This window comes from Brassica napus, chromosome A7 (assembly GCF_020379485.1).
Source record: "Brassica napus cultivar Da-Ae chromosome A7, Da-Ae, whole genome shotgun sequence".
NCBI classification, from domain to species: Eukaryota; Viridiplantae; Streptophyta; class Magnoliopsida; order Brassicales; family Brassicaceae; genus Brassica; species Brassica napus.
In genome coordinates, this window is record NC_063440.1 from 6460465 (window position 1) to 6487357 (window position 26893).

A 26893-nucleotide genomic window follows, 5' to 3' on the forward strand; every position below is an offset into this window, starting at 1 on the left:
AGGAGAAGATTCCTAAAAACCTTAAGAGGGAAGCTAACGATAAGGAGATGGATGGTTTCACTAAACGAGTCCTCAGAATCCCAATCGAAAAACCTTTTGATGAAGCTTACTTCACACACCGGTTGTGGATGTTCTTCAGAGAAACAAAGGTAACTGAGGAGGACATTAGGAGAATGTTTCATCAAGTCAGAGAGAAGATGAAACACAGGATCACATTGACGAAGAAGAGTGATCCTGGGAAGTTTGCAATACCATGCGTAGTCAAGGGTGTTGAATTTCCCCATTCAATGTGTGACACAGGAGCATCAGTTAGTATCCTCCCTAGGATCATGGCAGACCAGCTTGGTTTGACCATCGAACCCTCAACAGAATCCTTCACCTTCGTGGATCTTTCAGAGAAACGATCAGGAGGCATCATAAGAGATCTGGAGGTACAGATTGGTAATGCCCTTGTCCCTGTAGATTTTCATGTCTTAGACATCGAGCTTAACTGGAACTCTTCACTTCTGCTTGGAAGATCTTTCCTAGCTACAGTAGGAGCTGTATGTGACATGAACAAAAACAAATTGTGTCTAACGCTCATAGACCCAAACATCCACTACGACCCCATCCGACCTAAGAGAAAGGTCATTAATTCTGTGGATTATGGGAAAGAACTTGGCTTCATTGGCGCATGCCATTGTGGAGCAGAGTATGAATCGGAGTACGAAACAGAGTACTCGGAATCGATCGACACCCCAACCTTTCCATCGATCGATTCCAATGTGTCAATGGTGACCGATGACCACAACAACACGTCACTCGACGTAATGCACCCACTTGACCATTTCGCTTCACCTAATCATTGTTACCAACATTTTGCCTTCCAACCTCCAACCAAGAGAGGACATGATGATTATTCCATAGGCAGTTGGGCAGACAGTGGTTTCCATGAAAGTTTTGCAGTTGACACTGTAATTACTTCACCTAATGAGGAACATACCGAGGAATACAATGAGGATTACTGGAAAGAACGTGCAATAGAAATGTCTTTGCAGGATGAAAGACTTGAAACACATAAGTTCACCAACACGTTTCCAACATCGTTCGACGCTGTGCACTCCACATCGGTCGATACCCACCCTCGTCCAGCAAAACAACCGCTCACATCGATCGACACCCACAAAGGAACATCGATCGATATTCGCGCCGCAGCGAAAATCCAGGAGCAGGAGAATATTCCCTCCCCAACTAGGTTTATAGATACCTATATAAATCGTTTTGCACCTCCGAAACCACCTACACACATCAGAGCAAACACACAAGCAAATACGATGAACACTCTTCCTTCTACATCAACAGAAAAATCCATGAAGAGGAATCATCTCAAGAACACAAGTTCTGCAGAAATTACTCTGCCATCGATTGATGTAATTGTATCTACATCGATCGATAATACTCTAAACCCTAATCTTTCTATTTCTAAATTGAATGATTATGCAAACATGGATTACGGTTTTCTAACACCTGATGAATTTGGTATTTTCAGGGACCCAGATGGCAACGCACGTGCAATGGATGGAAGGATTTTACAAGTGTCCAGAGAGGACATAGCAGACATCCTTCAAGTAGCCAATGGACCTGACAACCTATTCTCACAGCAACGTGGCACTCCAGACGTCATTCAAACAGATCCTAACAACCACGCAGGAGTCGCCACAACAGAGATCAACCCAGATCTATCACGCCAACCAAAAGGGCAAGCATCGATCGACGGTACAACGGAGACATCGATCGACAGGGTAACACCAACGTCGATCGATATGGATGAACCGACGTCGATCGACAGACGGTATGAATGTGGGAACCGCGCTTTCGACATGTATGGAGCCAGAAAGTTTATTTGGGAACAAAGGGACGAATATGGAGTCTACAGAGATGAGCGTGGACACGCACGAGGCGCAGCTGGTGAGATGATACCTGTCACAAAAGACAACATCAGGAAAATACTGGAAAGAGCATCTCTTTTTGAAGAGAGCCACATCTGTCTTCCAGAACATGCCACTTCATTTACACTCACAAGACTGGCACCAGAACTCTACACCAAAGAAGAAATCGATGAAATGGTGTTTGGTATTTGTGGAGCTCAGGAGAAACTGGGAGAGGAGCTCAAAAAATTGGTAGAAGATACAGATCAGCCTTTGGATAGAGGCTACAATGAGCTTTTCAGATGTATGGCAGAAATGAGGACAGAAATTGAGAGTTTACGTCAGCAACTTGAGAAGGAAGCTACGACCTCAGCATCGATCGACGCACCATGTGCAACATCGATCGACGTCAGTCTTCCTACAGCTCAGATCCCTGCAGAACCGCAATGTTCAACACAACACAGGGATGAATGGGAAGTCTCATACATCGACACAAGGATAAACGACGTTTACTGCCCTCTCAACAACAACGTGGACTGGCTAAGCACTAAAATCGAGCTATTACAGCAAGATCTGGACACCATTCGCAAGAAGGACAAACAACCAGCCACATCGATCGACATGTGCACCTTCACATCGCTCGATGCCAAAGTCTCAGCAACGAATGAGAGGCTGAGGACTTGCGAGGATATGCATGACCGTTTTATATCACCAGTCATGATAGATTTAAACAAATTGTCTAGTCAATTACTTGATGCCCAAAAGGATATTGAGAACATTACTAATCAAAGTTTTTTACAGGCAAAATCAGCATCGATCGACAGGCTACGAGGACCTTAGATCGATGGCAAGAAACCTGTGGAGTTACTTCCTTACACAGCAGCAGAAGTTGACAAGATCACATCCAAGATCTACACTGCTCTAGACACCATGGAGGAACGACTTGACAAACGCTGCGATGACATCTACTTTCCATTCGACAACAAAATCAGTGGACTAGACAACCACGCAAAATGGCTACAGAAAGAAGTCAAAGCCATTCAGAGGCAACTCGCAGCTCAACATCAGATATCAGCATCGATCGACAGGACAATATCAAAATCGATCGACGGCAACTCGCCGAGATCGACCAACGAACACATAATCGCATCGATCGACGCCGAGTCTATACCAATCGGCGAGCAGCTGATACACAAGACAGTAGAGTCAATGCAAAAGGAACTGACAGATCTTTCAGCATACGCCTATGACAACATAGGCTGGCACCAGGTCAGCATTGACAACATTCAAGAAAGGCTACAGAACATCTCCAATGTACTTGAGAAGATGGATGACAAATGGACAAGAAATGATGAGGCCACAAGAAGTTTCATTGCATCTTGGTCCAGAATGCGCAGAGAAGACGTGGATGCTTGCTTTCCAACAAGCAGCTGCTTCTCCACCCAATAGCCAATCACTACCACAGTCAAGCTAAATGACTATAACCAAGCGCTGAGTGGGAGGCAACCCACTATTAGGTATTTTACTTTGGTTTTATTAGCTAGCATTTAATTTCTTTCGTTTTATTTCTTTCAGATTTAGGAGACCCAAGTAGGAGGACCTGAATATCGACCGACGACGAGACTTCGACATCGTTCGACATAGGCAACCACACGACGATCGATGTAACACTTACACATCGATCGATATCTAATCCGGTCAGATGTATCTTACCTACTTGTTACATTTCGTACATTATAAACTATTCATCATAACTCCGGCTGAGTTAGACTGAGACAGTGTAATTTAAGTCTGGGGGGAGATTTACTGATATAATTTATTTTATTCTTATGTAAAAAGGAATTTTAAATAAATTATGCTTAGCTATTGAAAATAGGGACTATAAACCTATATTGATTTAAACATGAATATCTAACCAATCTTTAGCACCATTTTAGATTTACTGATAGCAGATAGCACTAAAGATGCTAAAGCAGATCAACCTATCAACTACACACTTACCTTGAACCGTATGAAGTAACCAAAGCTGATTTCCAACACTAAACCTGACATAACCGCTTGTCTTGGGGCTTGGTATACATGGGATCGGATTCTTCAGATAGGTCTGGAAGGTAACGCCTGGTTTAGATTATTTATCACATTTTTTCTCTCTAGATTTCGACCCTAGATTAGTTAGTGAATATGAAAAAATAATAATAATAATAATAATAATATAATAAAATAAAAAAATAAATAAATATGATCTATTGTTTAATTAGGATGAGTCTGAACAGGACTTGGTGGCTAAAACCATTAAGGCTTGATTCATAAAGACTCAAATAAAAGAGTTCGAAACGGGACTTGGAGGCGGCAATCTTCAAGGCTCGTTTTCGCAAAGAACTCTTGGATATAGGTCAAAAAGAAGTGAACAGAACTTGGTGGCAACCACCATTAGGTTTTGATTCATGGAAGCCTGTCCAATCTTGGTCACTGATCCTGCAATGGAAGCAGACTTTGACTCAAGAGAGAAATTTAGAGAGAGAAAAAACTAGGAACTAACTTTTACCTGCAGCTTCAGATACATGTCTGAAATCCTTGCATCCTGTGATCGATACTCCCAAGGTAAAGCATTCACTTTATATTTATGCTAAGAAATAAAATCAGTAGAGGGGATGTCAGACGTGAATTGATGAGTTGTGTTATGTTAGAAATGGTTGCTAAGCTAAGATATTGCATAGTGTGCTTTTGTGATTAGGACCTTTTAAATGTAGTTGCAAAATTGTTGAAGAAAGATTTCTATGTTTTTAAAATCTTAAATTCCTAAATATTTTCAAACCTCTTTCAGAGAGACTGCCTGTATGTTTTGCTTGAGGACAAACAAAATGGTTAGTCTGGGGGAGTTGATATACCTTGGATTTGACCCATTTTTATCCATAGTATATTAGCATTTTACTATATATATATCTATGTTTTCTACTCTTCTATGTATGTTTTCAGGTTCAGGTGCATTTCGGAGTAAAGCTATGACTTTGGACCATTTTGGAGCTTAAAGGACATTTCACCCGAGCTGACCACTTAGAGGTCGACGAGAGGAAGAATAATCGATCGATGCGCATCAGTGCTGACGATCAATATCAGGAAATGCCTCGACAGATGAAGATTAATATCGATCGATGTACACAAGTACCATCGATCGATGTCGAGACACCAGACGCGACATTTTGGATTCAGCAGACTTAAAAACCAAGGCCAAGCCAAATTACCAAAATGCCCTGACGAGTTTTTAACCTAGTAGAATATATACTGCAAGTGTTTTGACGGCAGAGGAGAGTTTTCTTTCTAGATATAGTTTTGTTACAAGTTTCATTTGGAGAGAAGATCACTTGTGATTGGAACTCCTTGTTTCTATTTCTTTTCATCTATTCTATGAGTTACTATTTATCTATTGATATGAATTGCTTTGCTATGTCTGAGTAGTTCAACTGTTAGATCCAGGGTTCAGATAGGTTTGTGGGATTAGCCTCAAACTATAGATCTGCCTTGTTGTGATATTCATGATAGATTTGTATTCATTGCTTGTTTTAGCCTAGCTAACTAGAACTTGATTATAGGATTGCATATTCAAGCACCCTTGTTATCCCATCCTGACATCTATCTATCATATTAGGATTGCTAGAGAGGGCTAACCGCCAATTTAGAATCTTAGTAGGGCATTTCATACTCGCGCATAGGCCTGGCTAGAACCCGTCGATCGATGTCCTCAACTGACAATCGATCGATGTTGGCAAAGGTGTATCGGTCGACGTCTTAATAGACTATCGATCGACACTCTCTTGTGTCTGCATCTAACCGGTGAGACACAAGATCTAGTCTGTTAACCAGTGGTACATGCGACAGCTGATCACTGAGTTAAGCGAATGAGCTCTAATATATCATGCATGCAACAGTTAGACATCTATAGGAATTATAATCTCCAACACCTGAATAGTGGCCCTGCATCTAATATCATTTCCAACCTAAGTTACATTTATCATTTACTCGCTTGTTACTATTGTTATTTCATTAAAACATTAAAACCTTTAGAATTAATAAACACTAGATTTAATTGTTCCCTAGCTCCTTGTGGATTCGATCCCTAAGTACTACATCTGAACCTCTTTTGATGAGAGTAACACTCCTTAGGGTAATTTGAGTGGTATCAATCAGCGACTGCATTTCGTCGGAGAGATAGGCGCCAATGCGCACGACCTTTGATACGTCAGCCTCGTCGATGGGTACCTCGCGGATTTCTTCCTTTTGAGGATAGATCTTATGGATTGGTTTGTTGACTGCGCTAACGAGGGAGATGGACTGTTGTAATTTGACTGCAGCGATAAGCAGTTCTCTCGCAGCCCGTTGGTCCCCACGGATTGTCCGTATTGTGCCGTCTTTTCCAGGAAACTTAACGCACTGATGATAAGTGGAGGGAATGACCTTCATGGAGTGTAACCAGGGTGTACCGAGGATGGCATTGTAAGGTGCCTTAGCCCGAATGACAGAGAACTTAACTGTGCGGGTTACGTCACCTGTGTAAACTGGGAGACGTATCGTTCCAATCATCTGCTCCGAAGAGCCGTTCAATCCCGTGAGAGTGCGTGAAGAGGGCTTCATGTCGCGTAGGTCGATCCCCATTTTGTCGAGCGTATCTCGAAAGATAAGGTCGACTGAACTGCCAGTGTCGACGAGAACCTTTGTAACCTGGCATTCACCAATTCCAATATCAATGAGGAGCGGATCGTTATGCAGCATACTAACACCGTCAGTGTCGGCTGCCAAGAAAGAGATTCGGTGGTCGGCTTCTACTTGTGAAGGCCACTTTTGGGCAGTGACGGCTTGTCGTCTGTAATCCTTAACTGCTCTCACCGAGTCCCCGTAGGGAGGTAAACCACCCATTATGACGTTAAGGTGCGAGGTGTTCGTAGCCTTTAACAACTCTCGTTGCGCTTGACGTTTCGCTTCGAGGCACGGTCGCAAATCTTGTTGCTTGGGCTGACTAAGCTTAACGCGTAAGTCTTCCACTTTGGAGTTGATTTGTTCACGTAGATCTGCGGGTAGGGATTGAGAACTTGCGGGTGTTCCGTTCTGGGCGGTCTTCTTTGCTTTGGATTCGTCAAGAGATGTCCGAAGGTCCGTCCTGCTTTCGTTCACCGTTGCGGCCTTCCGCTTCAGAATGGTATGCAGATCCTTGGAACTCGTTTTCCTATCCAATTTTTCGCGCAGATCTCGTTGCCGCGATGGAGTTTCATCATCCGAGGAGTCAGCCTGCTGAGAGAGGATCACTTCCACTCGCCGTCAGTTTTTAGGTGGTTCTTCATCAGTTGATTCACATTCGAGGTTGAGATTGTTTATTGTGGGTCTCTCGGGGCTGGCTCTTTCTTCTTTCTGAGGAGCTTTTGCTTGAGACTTCTGAATCTTCTTCTCTTTTTTTTGCTCCAGCTCTTATTGTTTTTCGGCTTCTGTGGAGAGTCGTATGAGATTTAGGAATGTAAAGGATTATCTGAGTTTAGAAAGGATTAGAGAAGGAGAATAAGAGATTAAGAGACTACTTAGAGACTAATGGAGAATCATAGTGAAATGAGTAAAGAGAAAGATTGTTTAGAACTGTCTAATCTTTATTAATGATCTTGGGTTACAATATATAGTAAGATGAGCTTAGGGTTTTCGATCACAAAGGATAAAGAAAGCATGTGAAGTCAAAAAGGAGGAGGAGCCTATATTTGAATCCGGCCAATGAGCTTCTCCAAGTGTGTGAGGCATCTAGCATCTTCCCATAGATGCTGTTTACTTTCCAGTCCATGCCAGACTGTCAGTCCGCGCCTCATCCCTTCTTCCTCCGCGGTCTTATCCACTCCAAAGCTTATCCTCCTTTCCACTAAGTTACCTTGGTAACTTATCTTTACCTTGGTGAGTTTGGTTGATGTCCTATGTACGGATGGTACGGCCTGTACGGCCTTGTACGGATCACTCAACCCAAACTCATCTCTTCTTCCATACTTCATCTCTTCCTCTAATGCCTTAACTCCCTTAGCTCCTCTTCTCATATACTTAACTCTGATCAACACTCCCCCTCAAGCTTAGCTTTGTGAAAGTCTAAGCTTGGATAGCTATGAGATCTTCCTCATTAAAAACCTTACCAAGGAAAATCCATTGGGATAAAACTTTGATAAGGGAAAAAGAGTAAAGACCTCACAGCCAAGGGGATCAGCTCCTTCTCTTCCCAAGATCAATGAGGCCCAACCGTATGTGAATGGACTCCATTGTCTTCTGTCTTGCAGCCTTGGTGAACACATCCGCTAACTGATCTTCACTTCTTGTGTAGCATGGCAAGATGACTCCTAAGATGATCATCTGCCTCACCTTGTGGCAATCAACTTCAATGTGCTTGGTTCTCTCATGGAACACCGAGTTGGAGGCAATGTGGATGGCTGCTTGGTTGTCACAATGCATGGTCATTGGTGTGGCTTGATCAATCTCCAAATGTTTCAAGATGCCTTTGATCCACACTAACTCGTTGGTGAGCTTCAGCATAGCTCTATACTCAGCTTCTGCACTTGAGCAAGACACCACCTTCTGCTTCTTACTCTTCCAAGTCACCAAGTTGCCTCCAGTGAATGTGCAATAGCCTGTGGTTGATCTCCTGTCTGCTCTATCACCAGCCCAATCCGCATCACAGTATCCCACCACTTCAGTGCTTCCATTGCAGCTCATCCATACTCCTTGATCAGGTGAGCCGTTGAGATACATCAAGATCCTCTCTACCATGCGCCAGTGATGCTCCTTAGGCACTTGCATGTGTTGACTCACCTGATTCACAGCAAAACAAATGTCAGGTCTAGTTATGGTAAGATAAATCAATTTGCCAACTAGTTTTCTATAGAGTTTAGGATCCTGATAAGGTTTGCTGTCTTCAATCTCCCCCTCTCGTGGGACTTTGTAGCCATCCTCCATAGGCATCCTTGCTGTCTTGCCTCCATAAGCACATGCACCTTTCAAAAGATCAAGTGTATACTTCCTTTGGGACATGAACAAACCTTCCTTGGATCTACATATCTCAATTCCAAGAAAGTATTTCATTTCTCCCAAGTCTTTAATCTCAAACATGGATTTAAGGAACTCCTTGGTTGCTATGATACCCTCCTTATCACTTCCTGTGATAATGATATCATCAACATACACAAGGAGTGCAATCATACCTGAGGGGGTGGTGAGTGTGAAGAGAGTGTGATCTAGTTCAGACTTCTTGAAGCCTCGGCCATTGAGAGTAGTGCTCAGCTTGTTGTACCAAGCTCTTGGTGATTGCTTCAGCCCATAGATAGCTTTCTTCAATCTCAACACATTCCCTCTCTTCACTAAGTGTTCAAGGCCTGGAGGTGGATGCATATACACTTCATCCTCAAGTTCTCCTTGTAGAAAGGCATTCTTCACATCCATTTGCCATAACCCCCATCCAAGATTCACAGCCAAGCTTAACACAATCCGGATTGTATGTAGTTTAGCTACTGGTGCAAAGGTTTCTATGTAATCTTCTCCATAAGTTTGAGTGAAACCTCTTGCAACCAGCCTTGACTTCTTCCTCTCAATCTTTCCATCCGCCTTATACTTGATTGTGAATATCCATCTACTAGTCACAGCCTTCTTCCCTTTTGGTAACTCACTCTCATACCATGTATCATTCTTGATCATAGCTCCTGCCTCAGCTCCAACTGACTCCTTCCATTCTTTATCCATGATTGCTTCTTCATAGCTTCTTGGGATGTAATTCTCATCCAAGTTAACCATGAAGGTGCAATGTTCTTCAGGGTATTGAGCAAATGAACACACGACTTGAGAAGGATGCTCCACAGCTTGGGCATTGTAGTACACTCGCGTGTTTACCCAAGAGGAAGGATCCTTTCTCAGCCTTGTGCTTCTCCTCAATACTGGTTGTTCTTGCTCTTGAACCGGCTCATCTTGTGTATGCGGTTCTTGTGCTTCACTCTGATGTTCTTCCTCTCCTTGGTCTTGCTCACCTTGATGATGAGAACCTGAGTTGAACTCTCCTCCTTCCTCACTCAAGCCGACTCCTTCTTGGCCATTTTCTTGAGTTTCAGGTTCACTTCCCCCCTCATGATCAAGGTGAGGTGTTTGAGCAGCTCCACTTGGTGCAGTTGAGCTCTCTTCTTGTCTTCCACTTCTTGTGGATTGATCCTGGTTCATCTTGATACCGAGACCTTCCAAAATGATTCTTAAGACTCCAGCCTTATCTGATGTGAGATCCTTCAAATCTTCTTGATTCTTCTCCTCATAGTATCCTCTTTCTTCAATGAACTTCACATCTCTAGATACAAGCACCCTTCTAGCTTCTGGATCATAACACTTATATCCTTTTTGAGTTGTTGAGTAGCCAATGAACATTGCCTTTCTGCTTCTTGCTTCTAGCTTGTTCCTCAACTCTCCTGGTACTAGAACATAGCATAAGCATCCAAACACTCTCATGTATTCCAAGGATGGCTTGCGCTTGTTCAGAACTTCAAATGGTGCTTGATCCTTCAACACCTTTGTAGGCATCCTGTTGATTAGATAGCACGCAGTGGATACAGCATCACTCCAGAATCTCTTAGGTACATTAGCTTGGAACATCAGTGACCGAGCCACTTCCATCAAGTGCCTGTTCTTCCTCTCAGCTACACCATTCTGTTGTGGTGTGTAGGGACAGCTTGTTTGATGAAGGATTCCATGGTGATCTAGATGACTCTTGAACGCATAGCTTGTGTACTCTCCTCCATTATCTGATCTCAAAATTTTAATCCTAGCATGATAATGGTTAGTCACATAAGCTTGAAAGTTCTTGAATGCATCTATCACCCTATCTTTTGATGGAATGAGTGTTAACCAGGTGTATTTAGATTTTTCATCAATGAATGTGACAAAATACTTATGATTATCTCTAGAAAAACTAGGTGCAGTCCACACATCAGTATGAATCAAATCAAAGCAATTTTCATAAACAGTAGATGTTCTTGGAAACACATTCTTACAATGCTTGCCTAAAATGCAAGCCTCACACTTATTATTTTCAAAAACCACACCTGGTAACATCAAGTTTAAAGCCCTCTCATGGGGATGACCTAATCTAGCATGCCACAATGCATTTTTATTCAAACTAGAAGCAGAAGTAAATGAGCAGTTATAATTGGAAACAGGATCAAGCTTCTCAAGCATGTATAAGTCTCCCTTTGTAACTCCTTTTCCAATCAATTGGCTGCTCTCAATATCCTGAAACTTCACATCATTAGGACTGAATATAACATTGCAATTCAAATCAGTAGTGCATTTCTTAACTGAAAGTAGGTTTGATGTGAATTCCGGAATGTAAAATGCTCTAGTGTTCTTATCAAATAGCTTTAAGTTTCCTATTCCCTTAATAGGTATCTTATCCCTATTTGCAATCATCACACATCCATTAGTAGGTTCTATATCCTTAATCAGGTTGGTGTCACTAATCATATGATGAGATGCACCTGAATCTATAATCAATGGTTTGGATGTATTGCTAGCACTATGGCAGATGCTAATTTGTGATCTATATGCATTCATCCTAGCATTTCTATCAATGCAGTGTTCAATTCCAGTCTTACTATCAATCCTAGCAATCTCAGCCACATTAGGAGTCATTTCTATAGTTCTAGCAATCATAGAAGCACCAAATGAATACCCATGAATGTTACCATTATCCTTGAGCATTTTGATGAGTGCATCCATCTCGGATCTCCTGATGAAGTCTTGATCATTGCCTCGGGGGTTGATAGCTCCAGTATAGGTCACCAAAGCCTTTCCATCTCCTTCACGGTTCTCCACTTCAGCTCCTCGGTTAGATGGCCCTGCTCCGCTTGATCCTTCAGTCATGTGAGCTTTTGCCTCTCTCTCCTTCATGAACTTAGCCGGCTTCAAGTGGGGATGGAGTATCCAGCACTGACTCTTCTTGTGTCCATGCTTCTTGCAATGATCACAATTTCCATTGAACTTCCTATCCTCATACTTGTTGTAACCAGCTTTGTTGGCTTGTGGAGGCTCTTCCCGGTCAGGTTGCACAGCATTTGCAAGAGATAAGTCTCCCTTGCCTCCAAACAAACCCATTGAGCCCTGCTCCTTCTGTATCTTAGCACACACCTCTTCAAGGTCAGGCAGCTTCTCGGACCTCAGCATGTGCTGGATGAGACCATTGTAGCTTGCATTCAATGTGAGCAGCAACCCAAAGACCTTGTCCTGCTCACGCCTCTCATTTAGAAGCTCTGGATCAACCGTGCTTGGCCTCAGCATCTCCAACTCAGACCAAAGAGACCTGAACCTCCCCAAGTGTTTAGTGAACTCCATGTCATCTTGAGTTAACCCATTGATTGCCTTCTTGACTTCAAACACTCGGTTCAGGTTAGAAGTGTTTCCATACACTTTCTTTAGAGTATCCCACAGCTCCTTGGCTGTCTCACAGTAGCTATAAGCATCTAGGATAGCCGGCTCCAAAGAAGCATGAAGGACTGACATCACCATCATGTCTTCTTGTTGCCACTTCTCTACAACACTCTCCTCGGGGCTCTCCTTATCACCCTCCTGAGTAATCGCCATTGGAGCCTCACCAGATGTGATATGCTTCCACAAACCCTTGCTTCCCATAGCAGTCTTCACCATACTAGACCAGACTAGGTAGTTGCTTCCTTTGAATGTCACCGCGACCTTCATCTTCATGCCACTCTCCATCTTGAACAGCTTGACGTCTACAGCTTGAACAACCGGTTAGATCTTGTACTGAGAACCCACGCTGCTCTCTAAAACACAGATTCACTCTTGAGTCTTCAAATGAACCTCCCACGGACCACCAAGACACACACAAAACACCTTGAGCTTTTGAACTCTCAAGAAACTCTCAAACACACTCACTTGTTCTCTTAAAGTTTCAAACTTGAATCCTTAAGAGAATCACTCACGAACTCAGATTGCAATCAACCTGGCTCTGATACCATATGAGATTTAGGAATGTAAAGGATTATCTGAGTTTAGAAAGGATTAGAGAAGGAGAATAAGAGATTAAGAGACTACTTAGAGACTAATGGAGAATCATAGTGAAATGAGTAAAGAGAAAGATTGTTTAGAACTGTCCAATCTTTATTAATGATCTTGGGTTACAATATATAGTAAGATGAGCTTAGGGTTTTCGATCACAAAGGATAAGGAAAGCATGTGAAGTCAAAAAGGAGGAGGAGCCTATATTTGAATCCGGCCAATGAGCTTCTCCAAGTGTGTGAGGCATCTAGCATCTTCCCATAGATGCTGTTTACTTTCCAGTCCATGCCAGACTGTCAGTCCGCACCTCATCCCTTCTTCCTCCGCGGTCTTATCCACTCCAAAGCTTATCCTCCTTTCCACTAAGTTACCTTGGTAACTTATCTTTACCTTGGTGAGTTTGGTTGATGTCCTATGTACGGATGGTACGGCCTGTACGGCCTTGTACGGATCACTCAACCCAAACTCATCTCTTCTTCCATACTTCATCTCTTCCTCTAATGCCTTAACTCCCTTAGCTCCTCTTCTCACATACTTAACTCTGATCAACAAGTCGATCTCGATTTTACCGCTTTCGATGGATTTGAGGAAATGCCCGTATAAGACTTTGCAATCCTTCGTATCATGTGATTTGACCTCATGATAGGAACACCATTTACTCGGCTCGACGGCATTTGAACTTGCTGGTTCGGGGGAACTAGACTTTTGCTGACTGGTATCCCGATCCCAATGATTCCACCCCTTCTCTCGCACTACTATGGCAGAGCCTGATGGTTCGCTGTCGTCTATAGCGTTCATATAACCTTTCTTCTGGTTAGGCTTGTGCCACCTGTCGAATGTTGGCGCGGTTCGTGACGAGCGTCGTTTGTCCGAGCAGGAGTCTGTTTCCCCGCTGCTTTTTTGGCCGCCTTAGCTTTGGTATCCTCCTCCATCCGAATGAAGTTATTGGATCGAGCGATGGCATCTGGTACTGACCTCGTCGGGTGTCAGTAAAGATCAGCCCGAAATGGTGATTTAACATGGAGGGTGTTCATCAACGACTCCACGGCTATATGGTCTGGTACGTCGACTTTTGAGACAATGGATTTGAACTTTTCCATAAAATCTCTCAAGCTCTGTCCGTTTGCATGGTTGAGGTTCCAGAGATCCGTGGCGGTGGCTTCTTGTCGAGTGAACATGATGTAATTTTTGAGGAAGGCCGTCGAGAGGTCGTGGAAACTATCAACAGAGTTCTCTTGAAGACCGGTGAACCAGTTAAGAGCGATGCCTTCTAGGGTTTCGACGAAATGTTGACAAAAGCCGGCGTCTTTTTCCTCATCAGAGAGGTTCGCGCGTCGCATCGCAATATTAAAGGATGTGACGTGAGCAGAAGGGTCAGATACAACGTCGAAGGTTGGAAGACGGAGCTTTTCCATCTTTCGGAGGCGGACCTTCGTTATCTTCTCGGTGAACGGCGTCCAGAGAGATTCTGCTAGGACTCGCTCGATCTGAGGAGCGGACGTGGTGACATGATGAATCTTGGAGTTTTTATCCAGCACCGATTGTTTCAGCGCGGCGAGCTCATTTATCGTCTGCGCATCAAGACCTACAGGGGTTTGGGCCATGTCGTCATCGGCGACATCTTGGTTGGCAGTCTGCGTTGGTGCTGCTCCAGTTGCTCTCTCTGGGCTAAACAGATGTCTTTGGTATTGTCCCGTCGACGCTTCCACGTTCGCAGCGAGGGGGGCTAAGATCTTTGCGAGCGCCGCGATTTGGTCGGTCGTCGCTTTCTGGGCCGCGTCTTGCTGCAAAAGGCGCGCCATGATAGTTTCTATTGAAGCAGGTTGGAGTGGTGTCGGAGTCACAGGGAAGGACGCCGGTGTTACTTCGGCAGCTTCACACTCTTCTTCAGGGGAAGAGCCGACGTTACTCGTCGTCATCTTGTCGACGTTACTTTGCTAGATGCCCCACGATGGGCGCCAACTGTTTGATCGGGAAACGGTACGAAACGAGAGAACGTTCAATTTTAGAAGTGGATTTAAGAAAAGATGTCTTATTAATGGTCGGGAGAGTGTTTCGTCAGTTACAAGAAAAGGAAATGCGTGAGAGGAAAAGTACCGGAGCCTGAAAGGCTTTGCCAGAGAGATACAACAAGACGAGACAACAAAGGTAAAAACCTTAATCTAGCCGCCAAGTGTGTGTCAATGATTTCGGATCCCCTTTACGTTGTCTTTCCTCTCCTTTTTATAGCTGACCTCATGCTCTCATGTGACCTAGTTCGCATCGTCTTCGTGGGCTTCTAAGTCACTGGGCCGTGAAACCCACGCTTTCTCTGTAGAATAGTTTCCTCAGGATTCGACCCTTCGAGGCTCCGCGCCGAGCCGTTGTTTCGCTTTATGTGGGCCGGACCGTCTGTTTTTCGGGCCTTGAGGGATTATAGAATTTACCCTCTACAAAAACTAACTGATTTCTTTACTTCTACAAACTAACTAGGCAATAAAAAAAAGTAATTCAAAAACTATTTCTTATTTAATTGACAAGTCACATATTCCCTATATTCTCTCTCCAATATCGATTTTGGATCTCAGATTTACTTTCTCAAATTTTCTATGTGATTTGTCGAAGAAAACCATGAACTCAGAGTTATCAAGCTGGTTTTGATTCTGTGATTTCCTCTCCACGTCTTTATTCATCGTTCTCCACTTTCCGATAATTCTCATCTACCCTTTTACTCTCTTTAATGAACCATGACGAAATCGAAGCTAAAGAAGAAAGGCAAGACTACTGAGGAACCAACCCCATCGCAAACCAATATCGGAATCGAGAAACCATGGCAAAACCGAAGTCAAAGAAGCTCAATAGTCAACCTTTGAGATTTTGTGGACGGAAGAGATGACGGAGCTCCGATGTAAAGAAGACGACACGACGGCGACCAGGTCCGAGCTCCGTTGTGGAGAGGACGACGGGATGTCGAGAAGGACCGAGCTAGGTTGTGGAGAGGACGCGAAGACGAGCAGATCCGAGCTCCATTGATTATTTTGCTCATTGTTTTGTGCAACGATTGAAGCGGTGATGGCGGATGCTGCGGAGATTCAAATTCTCGTCGATTACTGGTATTTGACACCGGCACAACTTTCAGTTCTCAAGAAGTGGAAGCGGTGATGGCGGATGCGGCGGAGCTGCAAGAGCAATCATCTATACATGTATGTTGTTCATTCTTATTTTCTTAACTCTGCTTTACGTTTTTTTTTTCTAACTCTGTCTTGTCTTCTGGGTTAACTTTAGAATTTGATGAATGCATTTTTAAGAGAAGTCATTCTGGTTAAATTTACTTATATAGTTTTGTCAGGACACATTCGGTATATGCTTTGAACACTTGCTATTCCATCTGTTCTCAGGTCGTTTTATTTTAGTCTCTAAGATGGGTCCAGGATGCTTTGGTTGTTGTTGTGTCATTACCATTACAGCTTCTGTCTCTCACTCTGTTTCATCTTCGCTTATTGCATAACATAGTGATATGAAGCAGCCTCTTTAAATGCTAATCTCTTACCTCAACCTTCACATATGCTACCAGATTCGCCTTTTGGTCCACCAGGAACACGCACTCCTCCTATACTCATGACATCTCTACCTGCCTTTTCTGGTTCCAGCCCTTCCTCTACAACTCCAATACCCGGTTTTTCTGTAGGTCCTACTCAAATAAATCATGGTATTCATCCGCACATGTAACCTCCTTATCATTCTCTGCCAACAGTTCATGTAATGCTTCAGACATTAGTAAACTATGTTGCACTGAATTATAATAGTGAAGACACATTCATATGTTTTTTTTTAACACCTACAAATTCATATGGCTAATAGTTAGTTGTTTGCATAAATGTCTATTATTATCTATTCATGTGTCCATGTCCACGCCTATTTGTTTACAAATAGCCGTCCACAAATATTCATACACATATTCAAACGAACATGTTCATGTCTTTTCCTTTCCCATGATAGAGTAAAAAAAAAAAGTACATTAAAGTGACGAAGTCTATAAAGGCGTCTACAAAGGGAAAGGCGTCAGTACAGAGTCACTGTCAGCTGTGGATATAGACTATATTATAAGGAACGGAGTCTTAAACTATTGACCGAGACTACACTGAGGAACAAGGAAGCTTGACTGAGAAACCGTCTATGTATATTATTGATTATAACTGAGAAACCGTCTATGTATATTATTGATTATAACTTGTCCACAAAAACAATATTCATGAGATACTATCTATGATTTTTTTTCACATTTTTTGTCCATGTCCACATCTTTTTACGTCTAAACTTTTATCATCCATGTCCACATATTCTTTTGTATAAATGTTAAATCTAAAAAATATATATAGAAAATGGATGTTAAAATAAAGAGAATTTTTTTATAGTTTATTGTAATAATTATATTTTCTTTTTATATCTTATAATTTGAAAAAGAAGCTACTGAAACATGGAGTTGAATGAATAGTTGTAGAACAAAAAAAACTAACTACATAAAATAAAAATAATATATCTTCTCCTATTTAACGGCCACAAAATAACACATCTTTATATACACCTAAAAATAAATATGTTATTATAAAGAAAAGAAAAAGTTACATCTAGAGACAGTTTTATGTTTTTATTAACACAATATGTCAGTTTGTTTTACCAAGACACTTTTCTCTCACTTCTTTCATGATTCTTAACTAAATCAGTTACTCACTAGTTAAATCATAACTAGTTTTGCTTTTTTCACTCTTCTTCTTTCTCATATCTTATTTTCTAATAGCTAAATCTAAAAAAATAAATTTCACTTTCTTCTTTCTCGTATCTTATTTTCTTATACCTCAATTTTTTTCCAAATATTTTGTTTGACTTATACATCATAAGAGCACTCCTCCACGATTGAAAATTGTAACCTTAATCATCTTTGTCTTCATCTGTGAACAACCGCTATTTCTTCTCCCCCGAGAGTTTCGTTGTTGGCAACCTCAAACCACGAGCTCTATTACAACATAGCTCTACCGCCGCTGTGGTCGTCAAGCTCGGGCCTAGAGTTGTGGCCGCTAGATTCGTCGTTACTTTAGTCGCAGATCGAAGAAAAAGCTTCACTGGTACAACAATGGTGAACTTTTGATTATTTGCACATCTGGTCATTCAACTCTTGTTTATTCTCCAATTTATTTAAAACTTTTTTTCTGTTCATGTTTGTTCACGAATTTGTCTCAAAACTTTTAATTATGCAATCCAAACCAAACGAATATTCAGATTTTGAAACATTGGTTCCTGCCATTTTGTTTTATTTTCACTTATACCTTAGAAGTTTAATTAGCAAATATCATTGAAGCAAACCAAATTTCAAAAGAAATTCAATGATTTTGGACAGTATATTATGGTTGACTAGTATAAATGATCTAAATGTAGTACCAAATTTTCATTTTTATCATATGTGATAACTTGAGAAATTTAAAAATGTACACATGTGATTTTTCTTTATTTTTGAACAACTGACTAAGACCTGTTAAAATCATCATAACAACTTGAGAAATGTACAAATAAATTGATGTACATATTTTTTTTGTAAATAGATACTGCTTTAGGTTGGAAGGCTTACATGTTTAATGTTTATGTACATAAAAATAGTGAAATTATCTAATATTTATATATTAGTGTACAAGTTAATTAGTGTACATATGAATCAATGTACATGTGGATAATGAAATATTTGTGTACATGGTATAGTGTACACATCAAATGATTAATAAAATTTTAGCTTTATTTCTTACGTACACTCCGTAAAACCTTAGCAGTATGTTTATACAGTTATTATATTCATAGTGAATTTGTACATCATATTTTTGTACACAAGTACAATGTCTAAAATGTGTACACAATGTCATAGTGCATTTGTGGGTTTCATATTCATAGTGCATTTGTGAAATGCATACACAAGTACAATAGGTTTCATAGTCATGTGTACACAATGTCATAGTGCATTTGTGAAATGTGTACACTAGTACAATGGCGGAAATGTGTATACAATGTCATATTAATAGTGCATTTGTACATAAAAAAAAAAACTAATTATTGATGTATGGAACATTAGGCAACAAAAAGAGGAGAAAATCCTTAAGTACATTGTTTAAACACTGTCTCTAATGTGTTAAGAACTTTAATTTTTGTAGGTTTTTTATCTAAATAACTAAGCCTCCGCAACTTCATGAACTCACATAATGTTTTCTATCTAATTTTTCTTCTTTCCATGTACATGCAAGTCGGGGCATCCTTGAAGTCTGACTGCACCCAAATATCATCCTTCACATCTCGTTTAAGAGTTTCTGATTAGTGTGTGTGTTTTCAAGCTAGCTTCATGGTAGGTTTTAGCTTGATAATTTATGGTTGTTTTACATATGTACAGCACCATATTTTATGTACACATGTACGCTATTATACTTTATCGTACACACGCACAATGAAGATGAATTGAATTTTGACGAGTGTACATATGAATCACTTAGCTTATTTTTATCATTTAAAGATGTATTCATATATATATATATATATATATATATATATATATATATAGCTTATTTTTATCATTTAAAAGATGTTTATTTGCAAGTTAGAAACATATGGGGCATAAACAAAATAAGACAATACGACAGGGGCTAATGATGCAAAAAAATGAAATATTTGCTTGGTCTATATTGCACATTTTAAAGTATCGGGGTAAATTCGTGAAGAAACTTAAACTGATTAAAAGTTTGAGACAAATTAGAGAATAAGAAAGAATGGGAGGACCATAGTTGCAAATAATCAAAAATTGTCCATTGTTGCTCCTATCAAGCTTTCTCTTTCATCTGCAACTGAAGCCATGACCATTCATGCGACCATAACTCCTATCACAAGCATGTAGACCACATCGAGAAGGAGACGACTTTACTTTGAACCGGATTACGGTAGAGCTCTGTCGAAATTTTGTTCACATTTTGAGGTCATGGAAAACAGAGCTCTCCGGCTGCTCCATCACGTTTTCTCTCCGGAGTCTCCGGTGCTCCGCAACTGAAACCATGGCAATTATGGCGGGGATACTCTGGAATGAAACTCGCGATTTGAGGTCCGCCACGTTTTTTCTAGATGCTCCATCACTTCCATATAACATATTTGTCTCGGATTCCATAGCGTTCAAATTAAAATAAATTTAACAGTTACAAATTATAAAAAAAAGTAGATCTTTTTCATTTAAGCTTTTGAAATTCAAACACAATAAAAAACGTGACTAAAATACAGATTAAAAATTGTATAAGGTAACTAAATCAGTAACTAGGTTTTCTTGTAGTTGAGGTTAGTGTTGTAATTAACCACCAAAAATTGCCTTAATAGCACAAACTGCTCTACAGTGTAATAAAAACTTGAAAACTGACCTAGAGTGTTAATAACTCAGCAACCCTTCAACATGTCCTGGCCTGTAGATTAGGTTTTATGCCCCACATCTAGCGGATGTAAATCGACATTTTCTCCTATAAACCTACTTTAGTAATAACTCATCGAAGTTACTTTTTCTAACTAGAAAACAAACTAACTTTTCGGACACCTAACTAAACAAAATAAAACAATTACACTATCATCTCTCTCCAGCCCTAAGCAAAGGGCATATCTGTCAAAAAAACGTCTCGTACACTGTGAAAGTGTGCCTCCAGCACATTGTGTCTTAAAGTATAAAAAAAGATAGAAATGTGTCTTACTGAGAAATCAGTTTTAATGCGAGTAGCTATGTGAGGCTCAATCTCCTGTACATTATTTTGCAAAGTGATTTTGACACATGTTCTTTCTACAATCGCTTTCACTAAATAAATCTGACATGATATCATAGAAATGATGATATGGCTTATGACTAAATGTGACATAGACAATTACATTTAATTCTTATTTTTATTTTTGATAAACATTTTAGAATATGGTAGTAAATTTTACATCATCATTAAAATAAATCTATTTAAATAATATAATAATAGAAATATAATAATATTTTATAAATTTCAAAAGTATTTTTTCTACTTTTTTATAATTATACAGTTTTATTACTAATCATTTTTTTATAATTTTTAAAAAGTTAAAAACATTTAGCCTCGAGGTGCTTTAGCAACTCGATTGAAAAGAGAAGGATAAGATTATTCTTTTTACCAAACATCTGCGGATCCAATCATACGATTTTATAAGAAGAACGAGAGATCTTTCTCGATCAATCTCATTGCCCCCTCATTCTTCGAAAATCAGAAAGAAACTTTTTTAAGTTTGAATTTCTTCATTTGGAATCTAGATTCTTCTACTTCATTTTTATTTACTTATTATTTTTTTATTTTCCCTCTCTTTCCTTTATTTGATTTCTTTATTTGATTTTATTCCCTTCTTTTTTATATCTACAAATTTAGATATACTGTTTAGTTGTACTTTTGATAATTATACAAATTTTCTATCATATTTTTTATTAATTTTATACAAGGTTATTTAATATATTTTATCCAAAAATAGATAAATTTTTTTATTTAATATTATAATTTTAAATATATGCATATCTATTCTTAAATATAATTTAAAGTAAACAAATTTTTTTATTTTATTTTAATTATGTTCAGTTAAATCATAATTTATATTAAAATATTGATTAAAAAAATCTAAAATAATAATAAGTATAATTTAAATTAAAAATTTTTATTGCGGCACATGATATAGAAAAACACCTAATTTAAAATAAATATAGATGTAAGAAGATTTTTGATTGATTAAAACAAATATCAAATAAAATAATGAATATGCCCAGCATTCTTATAATTCTATAAAATAATCGTGTTTGAATGTAACGTTGTATCGGAGTGAGATAAACGAAATCTTTATCACCTTTAACATTCTCCAATTGAGATAACCTTATCTATCCAATCAGCCAATCGAAAAGTCAGACTCTGCCACGTAGGACTCACATCTCCAATCTCCGACCTCACTTTCCTTGCGTCTCCCTTAAGTACATCCATCACGCAAGCAATCTCACACATTCCTAAAGAACCAGAGACCGAAGGACTCGAAGGATCATGGCTTGTACCTCCACAATGTCATTGGTCACACCACTTAACCAGACCCGCTCATCGACCTTCTTCAACCCGTTACCTCTGAAACCATCCAAGGCCATGTCTGCACCTGGAGGCAGGACACAGAGGCTCGAAGTTAGGGCTTCTAAGATCAAGTTCGGCAAGGCTTTAACCGGACTCTCTGCGGCCGCTCTCACCGCTTCAATGGTCATCCCGGAGATGGCTGAAGCTGCTGGTCCAGGAATCTCTCCTTCTCTCAAGAATTTCTTGCTCAGCATTGCGTCTGGTGGCGTGGTTCTCACCGTCATCATTGGTGCCGTCGTCGGTGTCTCCAACTTTGACCCTGTCAAGAGAACCTAAGAAGCTAGCAAGCTATATTTTATCTTCATTGTTGTTAATGTGTTGTGCCTCATGTTTTGTATCGTTTAATGAAACTTTGGTGTGTACTATGCTCAAAACTTAAAAAAAAAAACTCCTTGTTTCATGAATTTGTCTTAGTAGTCTCAATGAATCCAAAATAAAAATGGGATTCGGAAAAGCACAACGCTCAAATACAGCATATCGATAACCACCATAATGTAAGATAATTTGAGATCCCTCTGATTATACCTGTAGAGACCCAACGAGCAAGTTGAGCAAGTATCTACTCTCGGATGTGTAATTCACCGTATCAACCTTCACCACAGTCATCTTCAGTCTGTGTTCCTCCGCATACGTTTCCTCTTTAATCTTCAACTTTAACATGTACTGATGAAACAGTCTGTTTCTAACAATCACTGCGAATTCCTCATCATTCTGCAATACGTGCTTCAACGTGTAAAGCTGCTTAGCCGGACATCCCATGATTTCTTCACCGGATTCTTGGAACGCCGTTACCCAAGCCATCCCAGTGTGGTCTTGAATCTGCACTTGAAGAAGGTATCTGTAGTCGCATTCCTCAAACTCTTGGTTGCACCGGTCACAGAGCCACATGTTTGTTCCAGTCCGTGTCACCTTCTTGTTGCATTGCTTATCTCCAATCATCAAAGGACAAGCTGTGTAGCAGAAGCTATCAGTTTTGATGAATGCTATGGTTGCTTTGACTGTGACCCAGTCAGGCTTGTCTGATCTTCCAAGACCTTCCTCTTTGATCTGGGAAACAACTTTTCGTATCTCGTTCCTCGAACCTCCTCCAGGCATATTGTCTCTGGAAATGGAGGAGGATGCAGTATCTTTTCCACCGTGATCGAACCAGTTCCTCAGTTTCTGAGCTTCAGGAAAATCTGGATTTATGAAGAGCTGTGTTGACGATATTGTCCCAACTGATTTACCACTGAAGTCGCTTACTTTTCCAGCTTTTATTGCTAAAACGGGGTAAAAGGCTGAACCAACCATGTCTTCAAGTTCCCGACCATCTCGGTTACAGAACTCTCCCCATAGCGTAACCTCAACGGCCTTTCCTGAATCATCCTTCAGATTGAGGGTTCTCCGATAGGTTTCCATCCCGTTCTTCCTTAGGATTGGGACAGAAGGGTTCACAGAAGTCACAACCCCAATGATATCGAGTATGGCATTGTTTTCAGCCTTCTCAACGTCGCCTATAGGACGGAAGGAGAACTGCTGCCTTGGTATGGAGCCATCTTCATCGGGACAAAGCTCCACAGTCGATGCTGACTCCAAGAAAATTTCCCATTCGTTCTTTAAGTGGTTGAAGTTTTTCTGTGCAGGCTTCAAACTTCCCTTTGAAATCAAATACACCTTACCAACCTCAATAACATCATAGAATCGGTCAACAACAGCATTGAAGCAAGTGATACGAATCTCCCCTCCATCAGAGTCAAGCAGATCAAAAGAGAATACTTTCCCGTCTCCTTTTGCGTTGTTATAACGCCTGATATCTCCTTTTGCAGTTACCCTAGCCTTAATGGCCCACCGACCTTGATATGGATTGAGAGCAGCGATAGGGATGATTCGAGCTGGAGCCTCGTTCTTCATTATGGGTCCATGATTTCTGTAGCTTGGAGGTGGTTGATATGCAGGCTGAACAGATGGAGTAATGTTTACACCCCTGGGAGGCGCTTTATTAGTTGAATGCTGCTCAACTGAACCAACCCTACTCGGAGGATGTATGTTGCCTGGACCTGGAACTGGCTTTTGGAATTCTGTATCAGATTCTGCAGACATTGTTGGGTTCCCAATGGTTTCAGACTGTGGTACTATGGTCTCCATGTTCAGCACAATCGTAAGCCTGTACACAATATGCATAAGATTTTATCACTATCAAAGAGAGACAACAAATGTGCAAACCACCAGAGACAACAATCTTCAAACAAGGCTACAACTGCTTTTTGAATCTCATCGTGAAACATTCAACTAAACCATAGAGTCCATCACAACTATGGAAAAAAATCACCTGCGGCCTTTAACGTCGCTACAAATGTAATCGATGAGCTGGACAATGGATCCCTTCTCAACCTGTCCTGACTTAACCCGATCGTTGAGCTGAACAGCGAGCATAGCGTGCTGAGCTGAGACACCATCTGAGATTAGCAAACGGTACCTCTCCTGAGTTTTCCCTATCAATCTGATATCTAAAACCTGTAACAGCGGCTTCAGATTGACGTCGCCTGTGTTAATCGCCGCGATGGCGTTCGGAGTCAAAGTCACCGGCATGATTACAGTATTCGAGATCCGGCTAGGTATAAACCAAACCCTAGAAATGGAGAAATCGATGAAAAAGAATAATAATCACCAAAACGAGAAATAGATAGAGAGGAAGAGTAGATCGGCGACCTTAAGATGGTGGTAACTTGTGAGAGATTCCTCTGGAAGCTTTTGTTTCCTTAACTGAATTGTGTGGGGGAACGATGTTGCGAGTCGCGCAAACTAGGAAGCGTTTATCGGTTAGATATGGGTTTCCTTTAATTTTGAATTTTGTACCTCTAAATTCGGTTTAAATTACGATGACAACCCCACTACTATATAGTCTTCTACTTGTTATTTTTTTTTTAAATTAACAACAGGGTCTAGCGACTGAGATCGATAGTGATCGAAGGGGCGAAGCCACCTTATATATTATGGATGCACATGCACCCGCAATTATATTTATGTATTCGATTTTGTAAGGTAAAATAATAAAAATTTGGTAGAGCAGATGGTAAAATTAAGATTGTGTACCCCCTCTTAACTCAGGTTCCATTCGCCCCTGGACTGCTATAGATTCACCAAGTACCACTAGCTCAAGGCCCAATAGTTTTTGCTTGTTATTTTGAAGAAGAATGTTAGAAATATTTTGATTACTATGTATCTCTCCAATGCATATGAATTCATGGGTCATAAATTATGTAATGACCTGTTCTTCCTTTTCTGACCTTAGGTTCAGAGTGTGGCATTTTGGATACACATCCTTTTGTTTAGAACTCCCAAAGTAGCCTAGTTATATCCATTATTTGTATATATATTGTAAAAGGAATACATGAGTAAATAGATTACTCAGTGAAGTGTTTCTATACTAGTCTCTGCGCATGAAACTATATGCTACTCAATGCGTGAAAAAGACTGACTAGCCACTAACAATCAAACAGTGAAATAACTATAACACTCATCAAACAATACAATGAACTCAGTCATCACTACACATGGACTTGATAGACTCGACACCAAGCAACCTAGTCAGTAAGCCCCTTCGGTACCTCATGTTAAGCTACTGTCCCACAACTTCCTATGTCCCACAACCTAGTCAGTCAGCCCCCGTCGGTACCTCGGGTGTACTTTAGAGTCAGAACTACAGTGTTTGGTGTTTAAACCCTAGTTCTACACGCCTACCCTAATATGTGTGTATTGAATAGTCGACCTCTTGTTCATGGATTTGGATCCCCTTTTATATAGGCTGATTGTAGTCAGAAACTAGGTCAAGGCTTCCATATTCAAAAATATGGAAAATCCCTTTTCGTAAAAGTTTTCAATTTTACGTGGAGGCAGTGATGAAGCTGGGTTTGAGCCGAAAGTTTTCTAAACAGGAATCTGAAGGCTGGTGTCATGCTCGAAAGCAGGAGCAAAATCTCTCTAAATTATTTATCTCCAATAGTTTGCCCCTTATCTTTCGATTTTGTTGGTGAAGTCGAGAGATAACATGTGCACTTTGGTCTACCAGAGTCGTTCTATCTCAGCAGGCTTATCATGAGTAGGATGTCACTTCTTTAGTGCCATCTCCGGGTTGTTCTGGCCTAGACCATATGCAGACCCGGAAGTAGATATCTAGTCTTGAATAGTCGATGGACGATCGCTGTCCAATAAGATTCCAGGCTCGGGCCTGATGAGCTCAAATAATCTCAAAGAATTCATGATCCTATTTTTTTCATTTCAGTGAATGACGAGATTTGTTTCTTGGTGCACGGCCTTGATGGCGTGTACAGATCTTATTTGAGGGCGCATGAACAGATCGTTGTCATACTTTAATGGGTACTTTGTCTCCCTGTTTTAGTCGACGGTTCCCGGCATGGACCAGGAATTCCGAGAAATAATATTCTACACAGAGCCGGCCCTGGGCCCAAGCAAAAGAAGCATGGGCTTCCGGCCGACATATAATATCAAAATAATCGGCCACATTTTCTCAAAAGTGTGTCTTAGTGCAGTGGTTAAATAGCCATTGTTTAGGATCCCGAACCAGAGATCGAAACTCCCCACATACAAAAAAGTTTTCGGCCATTTTTTTCATTTTGGGCTTCTTGCCTTTAAAATTCAAGGCTCGGCTCTGATTCTACAGTGGGCATACATTGTTGTATGGCCAACAATGATCACATGTATCTGCCAAAATCTGTCTTAGGAGATCTGCTAACTTGCTTGGAAGTAGGAGTTCTTGACCTGGAGTTAGGTTTAAGG

General features: G+C 40.6%; 2 protein-coding genes across 2 annotated transcripts; one reads left to right on the plus strand and one right to left on the minus strand.

Moving 5' to 3' along the window:
• The first annotated feature begins 22036 nt into the window (after nucleotides 1–22036).
• Nucleotides 22037–22521, plus strand: LOC111199190. Its single transcript, XM_022688604.2, has one exon. It carries the CDS (start codon nucleotides 22037–22039, stop codon nucleotides 22391–22393), a length of 357 nt encoding a protein of 118 aa, XP_022544325.1. The 3' UTR covers nucleotides 22394–22521.
• Nucleotides 22493–25058, minus strand: LOC111199189 (replication protein A 70 kDa DNA-binding subunit A). Its single transcript, XM_022688603.2, has 3 exons — nucleotides 24806–25058; nucleotides 24426–24725; nucleotides 22493–24260 (listed from the first exon to the last, which is right to left on the minus strand). Exons 2-3 carry the CDS (start codon nucleotides 24683–24685, stop codon nucleotides 22637–22639), a joined length of 1884 nt encoding a protein of 627 aa, XP_022544324.2. The 5' UTR covers nucleotides 24686–24725; nucleotides 24806–25058; the 3' UTR covers nucleotides 22493–22636.
• Between the last annotated feature and the right edge of the window lie 1835 nt (nucleotides 25059–26893).